Source organism: Canis lupus, chromosome 4, assembly GCF_048164855.1.
Source record: "Canis lupus baileyi chromosome 4, mCanLup2.hap1, whole genome shotgun sequence".
NCBI classification, from domain to species: domain Eukaryota; kingdom Metazoa; phylum Chordata; class Mammalia; order Carnivora; family Canidae; genus Canis; species Canis lupus.
In genome coordinates this window covers 3,399,590-3,415,170 of record NC_132841.1, presented here as the reverse complement: position 1 = coordinate 3,415,170, position 15,581 = coordinate 3,399,590, and the positions used below count along the sequence as shown (strand labels likewise).

The 15,581-nt window shown below is 34.9% G+C and overlaps 1 protein-coding gene across 1 annotated transcript in view; it reads left to right on the top strand.

Annotated features, from left to right (window-relative positions):
- Positions 1–15,581, top strand: part of RYR2 (ryanodine receptor 2) — a 753,550-nt gene that overhangs the window by 639,474 nt on the left and 98,495 nt on the right. Inside the window, exons 70-75 of the mRNA XM_072822940.1 lie at positions 73–313; positions 713–800; positions 3,304–3,396; positions 9,051–9,221; positions 10,340–10,399; positions 13,362–13,496. Coding sequence (XP_072679041.1) covers positions 73–313; positions 713–800; positions 3,304–3,396; positions 9,051–9,221; positions 10,340–10,399; positions 13,362–13,496 — 788 coding nt within the window. The remainder of the gene's footprint in view (positions 1–72; positions 314–712; positions 801–3,303; positions 3,397–9,050; positions 9,222–10,339; positions 10,400–13,361; positions 13,497–15,581) is intronic.

The following is a 15,581-nucleotide window of genomic DNA, read 5'->3' as shown; positions in this document are numbered from 1 at the left end:
ATTATAATCTATCTTCATTTTAATGAATATTGATGCAGAGCAGAATATTAATGTCTGTCTGTCTTCAAACAGTTTTTTCACAGCCCATTATAAATAAAGTGAAACCTCAGCTCCTGAAAACTCATTTCTTGCCATTAATGGAGAAACTCAAGAAAAAAGCAGCAATGGTGGTGTCTGAGGAGGACCATCTGAAGGCTGAGGCCAGGGGGGATATGTCTGAGGCAGAACTTCTCATTCTTGATGAGTTTACCACACTGGCTAGAGATCTCTATGCCTTCTACCCACTCTTGATTAGATTTGTGGACTATAACAGGTACGGTGTTCAAAAGTGATTATTTCTCTGATTCGGTCATGACCTTGGTGGGTTCCTATGTCCCAGTGGAATTGCTTCATTGACTATGTGATGAGCCTATCCATGATTGTGACATTACCAAATGTTTATAGACAAGGTGATTTTCACCAAAAGCATCTCAGAATTACAGTGGAGCATGCTATCTTCTGCAGGTAAAAGTTAGCAGTTTGACAGTTGCAATGTTTAAATTGTTTTAAATGTTAAACAAATGTTAAACAAATATACTCTGAAGCTACTTATGAGCTCTGTGGGCAGCACTCTGGTTCTTAGTTTACTGGGTTTTAAATTTAACAATGAGTGGGTGATTAAAAAAAATTAACTTGAACGAATAATTGATAAACCATTTATTATGTAATCTAGGGCAAAGTGGCTAAAAGAGCCTAACCCAGAAGCAGAGGACCTTTTCCGCATGGTGGCCGAAGTATTTATCTATTGGTCAAAATCTCACGTAAGTAGGAAAATATCGACAGTGCTTCCTGTTTGGTTTACATTAAGGGCTTTCAAGTTTTTAACCAATTTTCCAGTCCCCTGAGTAAATACCTATGCTAATGTTTCTCAAGCTTGCTTCCCTAGGTATCACTAAACTGGTGTGAAGAGAGAACAGATTCACCTAGGTAGTTTGAATCAATATAAAGCTTTTGGGTTTGAGAATTTATGTTCAGAAAAAAAATCACAGGAGTTTTTATTTGCACTCCATAATTTTTTTTTCTGTTTGCCTCTATATCTTAGGGAGCCCTCACGCCTAGTTTGAAAAATGCTGAAATGGACTTTTGTTTTTCAATCACAAGATACACTTGTTTACTTGTAAATGTACGGCTTCTTTAAATTGGTTCCAGCAGGCACACACTTTTTTTTCTACAGGAGTTTAGTTTTGCTCACATGTTAGAGTGAAATATAGCTCCTGCCGAGAGTCATGTGGATAGGATTTATAAAGTGCATCTTTAGTGAATTTTCATTATTTTGTATGTTGCACGTAGAACTCTATATTTTTAAATCTGAAAAATATTTTAATAAGAACAGTATAGTATTCTGTAATTATTTCAAATAACTAGCAGAATACAGATAAGCAAGCATTTGTTATCCCAAGCGATTTCAAAAGCTTAGAATTTTTGTGTCAATTATAAGTCGATGGCACTTTGTAAATGGGAGACTCCGAAAAAGTAAAAATAAAACCTCAACCTCAGCTTCACTATTTGAGGTGACTTCCCAATTTATTTTATCAAATTGTTATACAAATTCTATTACTTTAGAAATATCATATTTTTTAAAAAATAAAATTTTCTTACTTAATCTTTAAGATAATAAATACTGTTTCTTGCTTACCTCTGAGGAGTCTGTCAAACTGGATACCAAAATGTATATAAAATATAATTATACTGAAATAATATGTGGAATGTTTTTTTTAATATATGCATTTATATTGTCACATTGACTTTCATTTTCTATGATATCTAAAATTCTTTTAGATCCTTTAAGTTCCTCTAGATAAAAGCAAATGGTTTCTGAGCCTATGTAACTCATGTTGAGGGAGTGCATTAGATCATTTGGGGTGCTTCTGAAGGAATATTTGAAATCCGGAGCCCAGGAGTAAGTCACTTAAGAAAACTAAAAACTGCATATTTTTCCCTGGAAAACTGAGAATCTTCAACTTCATCAATCACCAAAATACAAAAAAAAAAAAAAAAAAAAAAAAGCTTCTTTCAATTTATATGCAAGACAAAATTTGGGACAAGTATTTGGAGTCACAGTCAGTAGTATTTTTAGTATTTATCACAGTCAGTAGATTTTTAGATGAATGCTAATGATAATTTCAGGAGTAAGAAAAAAATCTGAATATTTACTTTTGAACCTCATGAGTATATTTAAAACACAAATCTGTTAGTATGTGTCCTATACATTCTTCCCCAAATATTTAAAGGTGGAAACTCTATGAGCAACCATTTATCATGAATAGTAAAATCAGAATGTTAATGTGAGCTGAATGAAAGTGAGAGCTTAGTCTTTTCACTGTCCTTCATACAAAATATTTTGTTACTCATCAATTATTAACATATTTGGATACTTACTAGGAAATTATTTTATTTGGTTCTTGCTCATCCAAAAGAGGAAGGCATATACTTAGTTCATTAACTTCTTTTTTAAAACTGGTTATTTCTGCTTTCATTCTGTGTTTGCTTCCTTTACTACCACTGCTCAAACACTTGACTTTGCATGTGTTATGAAGTTCCTGAATTAAAAATGAGTAAAATAATGGTATAGTAATTGAAAAAGTAGATGAAACATCTGACAGAATGGAGTTCATCAAAGTTATTTGTGCCCTGTGTTTCTCCCAAGAAGCAGTATATGCTTTTCAGCAGCTAAATTGGGATTTGAATACTCACTCTACCTCTTGGTAGGTGTGTAACATTGGTTACACACTGAACTGAAATATTCTTGATCTATAAACATTGGGGTGCAATATAAAAAATAGTGAAAGGGATTATGGGGGAAAAGAGAGAAAATGGGAAAAATCAAAGAGGGTGACAGAACATGAGAGACTCCTAACTCTGGGAAAGGAACGAGGGGTAGTGGAAGGGGAGGTGGGTGGGGGGTTGGGGTGATTGGGTGATGGGCACTGAGGGGGACACTTGACAGGATGAGCACTAGGTGTTAAACTATATGTTGGCATATCGAACTCCAATAAAAATATATACAAAAAAAAAAGAAATATTCTTGATCTAAATGTTCCCACTTTTGAAGCATACATGTTTATCTCTAGTTCCCAGAATTGTTGCCCCAAGCCAAACACTATCATTGGATATTTAACAAATATTTGTTCTCTTTCTTGGTAAGTCTTATATATCAAATTACAACTTATCTTTGTAGAAACTTTTCGGTCCTGTATAACCTTTAATTACATGGACTTCTTATCTATGAGATAGATAACTGAAATTTTCTTTGCAACTTCTCAGAATTTCAAAAGAGAAGAGCAGAACTTCGTGGTACAGAATGAAATCAACAACATGTCTTTCCTTATCACTGACACCAAGTCAAAGATGTCAAAGGTACTACTAGAATCTCTTTCACTGTTCTAGAAAATTTCTGAATGTAACTTTCACTGGTTAATTTTTTCTACATTTTTGAAGGTGTATAACTGAGATTTTATAGATTTTATAATGTTTACTGATTAAACACACACACATACACACAGTTTTAAGAGTATTACCCCGGATTTTTTTAAGTAGGTGTGGTAAGACACACAGACATAGAAATGACTTCATGAAGGAAGAAGTTTTTATTCACAGTTCCCTAGAAACAGAGGGCATGGCATGTGATGGGGGCATGTGACAAAGCAGCATTGTCAGTCTTGTGGCAGAGAGAACAAGGGGGAAAAGTTGGGCAGGAACCTTTATTGTGGTTTCTGTGGGAAAGGACAGGCGAAGCAGGGTAAGAAACCTTAGGATTGGCTAGCTAATCTCAATGGGCTCTGGGCATAGGGGGCATCCTAGTTGTCTAGTACCTAGCCCTGGGGTGATTAGGGCAGGTGGATCGAAACCCTCAGTGAAAGGGACTCCTACTCCCCTGAACCCCAGGAATGACTAGTGCCTGTCACCTGCTTCATTGGTGGCCACTAGGACGGTTGAATAGCATCACTCACTGCTCCTCGTCTTTTTCAGAGTTTTGAAAGCCACATATTTGACATTATTACACATGAATTAAAAGCTAAGCCTCGCTGAAGTTTTACTTATGTAGAACATCTGTCCACCTGCTAGGCTATTTATGTGACTGTGCTCTTGAAACACACATGAAAGACGGGAACTTTTCTCTCCTCTGGGCTATTAGGAAGCCTGAAGAGTGAGCTGATGCTGTCATGAGATGCTGTGCTAGGAGTACATATCACATGGATGTTTTGAACTGAAAACCATTAGTGAATGTCTCTACTTTGACAGCATGTTGTGAACTTAGGACAGTGTTAATAAAGGCATAGAGAGAGAGCAAAAGGGTCCATGTTTCCTTTTGGAGGATGAGGATTCTGGTCTATTGTAAGACTCAGAATAAGTGAAGTCTTTAGAGCAGAGGGCTGCATATCCTGACACAGACATCCTCATCCCTCTTTTTCCTCATTTATACTCAGTGATTCTCAAAGCATATGCTCAATGTGCTGTGTATCCTCTAAGCTAGACTGGGGCATCTGTACAAATTGACTAGGAGCAACATTTATACTCCTTTTTGCAAGAAGAAAATTCAAAGTAATGGATAGAAGCATCTTAATGCTTCCCCCCAGGCTCCCCCCCACCCCAGCCACTAAATTTCCTCAAACCTTTCAGTCTCTTTACCATATGACTGCTGACATTCTGAGACAGGATACATAGCATATAACAGCAATATTGATGAAGTATTTAGAAATTAGTGATTATGCTTTGCTTCTTTGTTGTTAAGATTTGTTGTTGTTGTTTTCATCTGCATTTGTGCTTAAAATTTTATATTGCAGAAGTACCATAAACTTTTTTTCCTAGAAGTAATGTTTCTAAGTTTAGATAATGGAGTCCAATACACTAATATGTTTTATTGTTTCACCAAAGCAATCATGATGTCCGTGTGTTTCAGCATTTGGGCAGATTTGAGAGTCACTATGCTCACCAAAGTAGCATCCTAACTATACTTTCATCAGTGTTGTTGAGGTCTCTGTCAACCCCAAATGGCATGAAGGTCCCAAGAGTAGGATATATTCAGGAGATGAGTAACATCTTTCCCAAAAGTTATACTGCTCAGGTTTAGTGCAAGAATGGATAACAGGAGGGTAACCTTAGGTCTTACATCTGAAGATGAAATGGACAGGGAGGTGTTCCCCCATGCAATGCTGAGAACAGAACAACGCAGAAGGTTTCAGGGCTTCCTCTGACAAAGCCTCAAACTGTCTGCCCGAGACATCATAGTGACCAATCAGTCCATCCCCCAGAATCCAGAAGAGAAAAGGACTCTTTTGAATGGAGATTCAGATCCAAACAAAAACAACAGAACAAATTGTCATGTGTCAGTCTTCAGCAAGGCATCTAAGCAAAGATGACTGCTGTTTACATGGAATACCATTTCCACACTTAGAAAATATTACAGAAAATAGATGACTATAGATAAAATATGGAGATAGGTGACTGAAGCTAGCTGACCAACTCGGAATATGGTAATCTGGGATTGGGAGCTTCATTTTGACTTAAAATGTATGTAGCCCATAAGGCAGAGAGAGGCAATGCATACTAAATTGGCCATAATGCTCTCGGGAGGGGGTGACCATGCATGTGTAGTGTGGAGGCCTTTCTGTGCCTTTTCTGGAAGGTGGGGAATGGTGCTGCCAACTACAGTTGTTAACTTATAGGGTGGTGAGTGCCCTCCCTCCACTGAGGCCTGTTTCTTTCTGCCCCTGCTCTTGCCCTGAGCCCTTGCTTACAGCGGAGCTATGGGTACCTCTGTGACTTCTTTTAGACCAAACATTCTACAAAGCCAGGGAATGTGTTTTACTGACTTGGTAACTCTAAAGCTCAATGCAGTGCTTGGTGCATAACGGCTACTTTGTTAACATGGATAAATCAAATTAACATTTAACTCTGAGGAGTTTGAAATTTGGTCCTTAGCCTAAACATTTGTCTGTCTTATTTTACTGTTGTTTTTCCAGACTCATTGTTGCATTCATACAAAATATATAATTTTGTGTCACTCCATGGCTAGCATTGCTGATGTTTTTAATTTCATAATTTGTTTTAAAAACAGACAGCATCTATTACAAATTTGATTAGTTTGTTGGGATAAGAAAAAACAGTGGGTTTTGCCTATTACATTATAGATTGTATCCTATTTTGTATTAAGATTTCCGTTCCTGTTGAAATGTAGTGACCGGCCCTAGTTATTTAAAGTGATTTGATGAATTTCTGATATTGCAACCTGATTATCAGCATAGCATGAGTTAACACCTGATCATGTCACAGAATTAACATCTGTTTTTTGTGTTGAGGACGCTGGAAATCTACTCTCTTAATGACTTTCAAGTAGATAACATTGTATCTTTAGCTATAGTCACTCTCCTGTACCTTAGATCCCCAGAACTTATTTGTCTTTGAACTGGAGGTGAGTACCCTTTGATCAACATCTCCCCATTCCCCAACCTTCCCAGTCCCTGGGAACTACCACTCTGCTCTCTGTTTTTATCAGTCTGGCTTTTATAGATTCTACATATATGTGATATCACATGATATTTGTCTTTCTCTGTCTCACTTATTCACTTAGCATAATGCCCTCATGGTTCATCCATGTTGTTGCAATGGCAGGATTTCTTTCTTTCTCAGGGTTGAATAATATTGCACTGTGTGTATATATCCATACACGAACACATAGGTTGTTTCCATATCTTGGCTATTGTGAATAATGCTGCAGGGAACAGGAGGGTGCAGATATCTCTATGAGACCTTTTTCTCATTTCCTTTGGATGAATGCCTGGTAGTGTATTTGCTGGATAAATGGTTCTGTTTTTAATGTTTTGAGGAACCCCTATACTGTTTTCCACAGTGGCCTCGCCAATTTACATTACCACAAACAGTGCAGAAGGATTCCCTTTTCCCCACATCCTCACCACCATTTGTTATCTCTTGTCTTTTTGATCATTAGGCTCACTTTTTATAATTAATATACCTAAAATATTTTTTAAAACCATTAATAAATATCTAGGATTTATTTTGTTCTAGTAGGCTATTTCAGTGTAGGGATATTGGAAAATTCTTCCCTTTTTTCCCTATCTTCTATTAAATTTTAGATTATCTTAGGTGAAATTATTAGGACTATTTTTCTCTGTGTGTGAGAGATCCTACTCCCCTCTTTAAGTATGCTCATATATTGACCATGCTATTGCATGTTCATCTCTGATTCAAATGTTAGGAATTGGTCAAATATTAAATAGCATTCAAATTCAGTAGTTTTAGCAGTTCTGCTCAAATTACCGAGCCACTCCTATGGGCAAGGCAAAATGCTTGGTTCTGAATATACTGAAATGAAGAAAACAAGTTTGACCACTGCCCGATATATTAATTTCTTTTTTTCAGTTTATAGATTTCCCATGGTATACAATGCAAGATTATTGCTTGAGCAGAAGTAGGAATTTATTTATCTACTGTTTCTCAAAATTGAGCAATTTATAGTTACCCTTAGTGTTGATTTTAATTATTTTTATTATATGGTCACTTAAATATTTACAAATATCAAACCAGGTAAAAGTTCCTCATGCTTATACAACCATAAAATCAAAAGAACTTTTCAAGTTAGAATCAAAGAAAACTGCAACATCAACAAAATTTAGAAATCAAAGTACTGTGTGATACTGTTTTGCTGAAGCTAAATTACCAGAATGGGATAGAAATATGTTTTCATAATTTATATCAATTTGTTTAATTTTTAGGATGTTGGTTCCCTATTTGGATAATTATTTTTATCACTGTGGTTGAATTTCCCTTTAGCAGAGAGCTCGTTTAAAACCACTGATCCATTATTTTTATGTGTTAATCAATTTAATAGTGCAAGTAATTATTCATTGGATTTTTTCTACTAAACTTACTGAAAATAATCTCTTACAAACTAGTAAAGATAGCAATAGGATCCATGCAATAAGTACTCTCTTTGGAAAGTGAATACGGTTTCTATTGCTATAGTTCAGGTATTATAGATTTGATATACCAGTATGTAATATTTGTCATAGTAATTACATTATGTACTATTGATATATAAGCTACCATTTCTTGATGATGTCTCAATTATTTTACTACTTAATGTGAAAAAATTCTCTTAACATGTTGTGATAGATTTTGTCTCTTTGCAGGGAAAGGAAATCATTTCTGTTTCTTTTTCTCAGGAGGCCAAAACTATTATAGTATGTCATTATCTGGAAAATGCCTTCAATGTTTGATTTATTGCCACAAGGAAATTTAATATGCACAAAGTAGATATGGGACAATTACTTTGATTTTTATATTTGAGTATGCACTCTTAATAGAAAGAATAATACTCATTACCCAATGAAAATTAGACTCTGCATTTAAGGTGACCCTAGGCATGAACATAAAATTCAGCAAAAATCATAAAAGAACCCTGAAGTAGCATGGTTGTATTCAGATGTAAACAGGTCATCCAGAGACAATCCTGAATACTTATGTTACACCAATTAGTATATTACATCTGGTTCCCCTAAAGAGTGATTAGTGTCCTAGGGAGACAAGTCTGTGGCCTATACAAAAGGCTAACATTATTTTATAATAGTTTTTTATATACTGTGTGCATGTGTGACAGAGAGTTTATATTTCAAAGCAAGTATCTGTCAAAACAAAAATAAACCATATAGTCTTACATTTTTCCTCTTAAGCATTGAAAACTCTAAAACACACAATACCTAAAAAAATTGCCATGGATTTCTCATATATCCATCTGCTTCTCTAAAATCACAATGTGCATTTGCCTTCTAAAAGTATGTAGAATGCACACAGATGAATGGTAATGACTTGGGAACCTGAGACTAGGGCTTGGAAATTAGCAAGAGATGCTAAGAAGGAAAGGAAAAGGATTCTCAAACATAGGGACTCACAGAAAATAAGGAAGATGGAACCATAGTCAAGTTAGAAGAGGTTCATAGTTCTGAACGTGAGAAAAACAGTTACAGATCCCAACACGTAGCTTTATTCCGTAGGCAGCTGTTTCTGATCAGGAAAGGAAGAAAATGAAGCGCAAAGGAGATCGATATTCCATGCAGACTTCTCTTATTGTGGCAGCTCTGAAGCGCTTGCTGCCCATTGGGTTGAACATCTGTGCCCCTGGGGACCAGGAGCTCATCGCTCTGGCCAAAAACCGATTCAGTATGGTAAGTGTCCTGTTCATACCACTGATGACAGTCACTTGACCTCCAGACTCTCAAATGTTCATACTCCTTTTTCTCCCTGCTCTGTGTCAATATTTCATTTGCATTAAATGTTTAGGCAGTTTTGCTGCATAAACTCTAACGTTCAGATACAAAGACTGCCTATTTTTTTGAAGCTATTATTTTATTTCTAAATGATGTTAATCACCTCCAGGGAATATTCAGGAATCAAACAGAAAAGATGCAAACAAGTTCCTGATAGTGAAAAAAAAATGGATTTCATATGAACTCCTATATAAAATTTGTCATGAGAATTATATCCAAATTTATGAGGGGTAATTTTTCAGTGTTAAAAGAATCATGTCATGTACTGTGCTGAGTGTGGTTGGGTAAGTGTTGACTCATAAATCAGCAGTTCTCATTTGCAAGCTTCAAAATTTAAGTTTCCAAGATCTCTTCATTGCCTCTGTTTTTTCTCTTCATGGCTACACAGATGCAATTTTACAAAAATATACACTGGGATTACTATTTTCTATTTAGGAAAATTGGAGGACGTATTCTTCCTCCGCCTGTTCCCACACTGAAGCACCTCTCTGTATATGCAGAAATACCATGAGATAAGCAGATTGAGGAGAGGTTGTGGCAGAGTTGAATGCATGGGTGCAGTTCTTTTGGCTGTTGTTCTAGTGTTTGGATATACTCTAGTATCAGGATATGCTCCAGTATCAGGATATGCTCCTTGTTATTACTGGACCATGAGGGATATCATTAAGGGCCAAAATTACTTTGTGGAGATTTCAGAGAATGATGGAGACATACTTGTGTTTGAACCTAGGGAACATGTTTCTGCCTCACTCCTTGTAAACTGGAAATTCTGTTCCATTGAGCCTTAAGGCACTTACTGGAGAATGAAAGTAGGTTGTTATCTTGTTTCTAATCACAGCAGTATCAAGAAATTACCTGAAAAATAACACCGCCCAAATTTGTGACATGCATTTAAGTCCTATAAATATGTTTATTCAGATATATACTATTTCAAAAGAGGTTAGAATTATTTCTATTGAATTGTGACAGTTGATGCATTGTAAGACTTCTTCTGGGTAACATTTATTTCTTGACAGAAAGACACTGAGGATGAAGTACGAGATATAATTCGCAGTAATATTCATTTACAAGGCAAGGTAAGCCAAATTTAAGTACATTTAGTGTTTACAAATTAATCTCTCTTTAGTACTACAAATAATGTTACTTTAGCAATTAAAGTGGAAATTATTATTTTAATCCTTTATTCTACTTCAAATCTTTTTATTTTAGTTTAATTAATCAAATCTTTAATTTAATTAATCAAATCTTTTTATTTTAACCCTTTATTCTACTTTAAATCTTTTGCTATTGAAGACTCTCAAGGTAACAAATGATGTTCTTTTTTTCAAATGATGCATTTTTAAAGTAGATCATCTAAGATTGTAAAACTTCAAAGAAAATATGGCATCATTTGAAATAAAGGTTGGAAATTTCCTTCATCAGTTGAGTTTGAAGACTTTTGGGATATGGAGACAGGTGTCCATAAGAATTTGAACTTTTACATCTCATGTCCAGAAACTAACTATGTGCACCGAAGAGTCATTAGTACATAGGAGATATTAAGCATTGCTGTAATAGGAATAAATGAATTTACCTAGGGAAGCAAAGGAAAACATGAATGGAAACCAAGAGAACAGCTACTTATCAATGTTGGGTAAAAACATTTGGTAGAAATATTTTTTATAGTCCAGTAAGCATTTACTATTATTTGGAATATTTTTCATACTAGGAGATACATTGTTCATTTGTTTATGGAAACTGCTGTACAATGTCAGAAGTCTAGCAATTTATTATTTTGATTCAGTGTATTTGCTTCTGGAGAAGTCTCCCTCTTGGAGAATTTTTTCAAATAGGAAAATGTCCAAGCGCCAAAAAATAGTGACTACAGTATAATGTTTACTTTTTGGGTACTAAAATGTTTCTTTCCAAGATCAAAACCATATTATTTTTCTTTTAACACTTAGAATTCCAGGATGGTAAATGTGAGAGACATGCCTTTCCAATATTCACATGAAACAGATACTAATTTGGAGCAAATTCCATGTGCACTTTATATGTACTCAGTCATTCATTTAGTTATACACTTATCTAGAATAGGAGATGAATTCCTACTAGAGTTGATCTCTTTTCAGATCATTCAAAAGACTGAATATTTTAAAATATAGTAGTAAAGCTTCCAACTAAACCTCAAGTGAAAGGTTTTGCTACATACATGGGTTTTTGAGGAAAGCATGTACTCCCTGAAAGGGTCTCCCAGGGGACTCAAGACCACACTTGGAGAACCATGGTCTAGGACAACCACTACTGAGTAGAGTCAGGATCAGGAGATGTTAAGTACCTCTTAAGAAAAGGAAAGTTCTGTGCTTCTCTTAGGAAATAATCAAAAAAAAAAAAAAAAAAAAAAGGTTGTCTTGTAAAAGCAGAAGGAAATTCTTCCATTATATTCTACAGGTTACTTGTAGGAGTACATAGACAGTTTATATTGTGTACTGGGGAATCAGGAAGAGGAGACTAGAGAAAAAAAACATGTTTATAATCAACATTTCACTTCTAAATGAATTAGATTTGAAAATAAAGCAGTAATGAATACATAAATTTTCTTTTTGACACTTGAGTCTATACTTGTGCTAGGAGTTAGGTACACATATTATGGAGCCATACAGACTTACAGAAGATGAATTATTTTGTTCCTAAATACCTTCTTGAATATATTGTACTGAAATTGTAGGACTGGTAATACGGGGAGCCAGAAGGAGTAATTTTATATTAGAATAAAGATTCTAAAAAAAAAAAAAAAGAATAAAGATCTACTTGTTTTGCCAAATACAAGTAAACATGTGTATTAAAATATGGAAGTACCAGGCAGCCCTGGTGGCGCAGTGGTTCAGCGCCGCCTGCAGCCCAGGGTGTGATCCTGGAGACCCGGGATCGAGTCCCCCATCAGGCTCCCTGTGTGGAGCCTGCTTCTCCCTCTGCTTGTGTCTCTGCCTCACTTTCTCTCTCATGAATAAATAAATAAAATCTTTAAAAAATAAAATAAAATAAAATAAAATAATAAAATAAAATAAAATAAAATAAAATAAAATAAAATAATAAAATAAAATAAAATATGGAAGTACCAAATACAGTCCTCAGATGAAAAAGGATATGGAGGAAAAACATCTCATTTTACCAAAGGACAAATTGTGTTTACAAGTCATTCAGTGTACAAAACTCTGCCTCTAGGTGAAAGTTATTTTTCACATTTCAAACTATGCTTTCTCAGACTAGGAGTTGTGAAGTTTTAGATGTTGTCCATTTACTTCTGCTTCATTACCCTCTTAGTGGAATTCTTAATAGAAATTTGAAAGGGGAAGAGAAATATAAGGGGATTGCTTTGCCTGTTTTTAATGACATAGTTATTCTATGTTATTTCTTTGAAGTAATGTCATCTATTCCTTGTAAGAATGTTTGCATTTTTCAGTTTGTATGATTTTATAATAATCTTTCTCAAAAGCATGCAGAATTCATGATATCACTCAGGAAATTTGACAGTATTAAAAAGACTCCTTTATTATAGAATATGATTTTATTAGGACTCCAGGGGTTTATAATGGATATCTTTGTTTCAGTGAGACTAAGCTCTGTTGTAGAGCTCCTATATTTATAGATAAGTGTGATCCCATATGCCTGTAACAGTAAGTATGTAGATCTTTCAGTGTTTGTGAAAGGGGAAGAGAAACATAGAAGGTCGCTTTGTCTACTTCATTGATTATATCTGGCTCATCCTTGCAACTTAAGCAAAACTTCACGTCTTCAAGGGAATCTTACCAACTACCAGCGGGTTAGCTTGAAGCTTGAGATACTTTTTTTTTTTTTTCTCTTGAGTAGCCTTCATCACAATTGCATATATTTAATCTCTGTCTTCCCCACTAGATGATTAATTTCATGAGTATGAGGTCATTCTCCACCCTGATCTCTGCACAGTGTTTTGACACTGAACTACATTAAATAAAGTAGGTTTTGCCCTCTTTATGTTGTAACCTTGTATTTTTGAAACTTTTTCCTTTTTTTCTTCAGTTGGAGGATCCTGCTATCAGATGGCAAATGGCTCTCTACAAAGACTTACCAAACAGGACTGAAGACACATCAGATCCGGAAAAGACCGTAGAAAGAGTATTAGATATAGCAAATGTGCTTTTTCATCTTGAGCAGGTTAGATTCTGCATTCCATTGTATTTGCCTTAACAGTATAAAAGCATTTTAAAGATGATATATGTTAATTATTAGCTGTGGGCCAAAAAACATATCTCTTCACCATCTTCATTATAAAGAATATACAATTCAGGAGTAAGCAAAATTTCCAAGCTTTTAATTTTTGTAGCAATATATAGCTAATATATTTTGGGATATTACCACCTTTGTCTTATTGTCTTTTTCTCAAAATATTTCCAAAATTACACAGATAAATAGGATTACATACCTAATTTTAAATCATTCTAACTAAAATTTCGGGAGTTACCTGACTGCATGTTCTACGTATAATTTTTTTTTATTACTGCTCATAACAACATGTCTGAGATGCTTTCATTAGCTTAATATTTGAAATTTTTTGGTCATTTGCTTCACCTTTCCTTTTATTAGAGATATTTTTTAGTTAATTTGCTCCAAGATCAGCAATAAATCACTTTTCAAGGAGAACAATGCATTGATATTGAAACTGTGTCAGATTAGTGTTTTCATATAATTTTTCAGTTGTATCCTATTTTAAACTACAAGGTTCACAATGTGTTTGATCTCCTTATCCATTACTTTGTTCAACAGTTCTTAAACAAATAATATTTGAAACATTATCCATCAGTGGCTATATTTTTGTGTGAGGAATCTTCTGGTTTAGGTAAAATATCTGCAATACAGGGACATTGTCTCTATTTCTCCTAGATCCATTCAGCAAAATGATACCAGAGTGAGGGAGCCCAGTGTGAACCCAACATTGTGATCTGTCATTGGGCCTTCATGATAGCCCTCACCTGACATGGCATGTCTCTCATTTTACAATAAACATACTAAAATGGCCTTTGTCATCTCAGAAACTTTGTCACTTAAATGTTTTGCAGAATATATTAGTGTAGCAATAACATTATTCTTTCATTCCTCTTTTACATTATCTGGTGATCTCCCATCCCTGCCTTGACCAGTTAAATAACATAAGGATATCACTTCATGTAGTATCCTTGTAATTTCCTTCTTGCTTACCTAAGTGCCCATCAAACATTAATAACTTCTTCCATGCTATGCAATTTATCACTACACCTGGTGAGATTTAACTTAGGATACCCTTAAACCACATGGCTGTCAACATGTATTTACATTGTCTAACATGACAATATTAATAATATAATAAAATTTAGGAAGCTTAATATTTCCCTAAATATTTCCATAATATCTCATGAAATATTAAATAAATACAAATTATAATTGAGCAGGTGACAAAATTTAAGTTAATGAAATTTTAAGTGACGTGTAAAGTCATACAGTTGTTTTTCCAGAATGATATACATATTTCAGAAGACTATTAAATGTCTACTTAGTGTCTACCAGAGGATTATTTCTGGCAGCAATACTCTACCATAAGGTTTTTTGTTTTGTTTTTATTTTTAATATAGAGAGGATTGGGGGAGGGGCAGAAGGAGAGGGAGAGAGAGAATCCCAAGTAGGTTCCACACTCAGCGCAGAACCTGATGCAGGGCTCGATCTCACGACTCTGAGATCATAACCTGAGCTGAAATCAAGAGTCAGATGCTTAACCAACTGAGCCACCCAGGTCCCCACACAGTAAGGTCTTAATTCTTCCTATTTTCATACACATATCCAGATTTGTTTGAATGAATTTTAGGTACGTTAAATGAAGCTTATTGAAATCTGATGATATTTAATTATATTCACATATTATATATTGATAAATATATTCAACTGTAATGAATGAAATCATCTGTAAAGTATTGAGGTTCATTTTATGATGCAGCCATTCCCCCCATGAATGTTTATTGCACGTGCTACCATATGGCAATGTTATATTCTGCAGGTTTTGGGGATTGAATAGTGTCTCTCTACTCAAGTAGGTCATGCTGTAGTAGATCATGTGGCACATAAATATGTCATAATATAGATGTGCTAGGATCCAAAATGTGCTGAATAGACTTATAGAAGGGGTCCAGACTTAATCTAGCTGCGAAGTAGGTGATCCCTATAATCTTAAAAGAGAAATAGGAATTTTCTTGGGAAAAGTTAAGGGGTCAG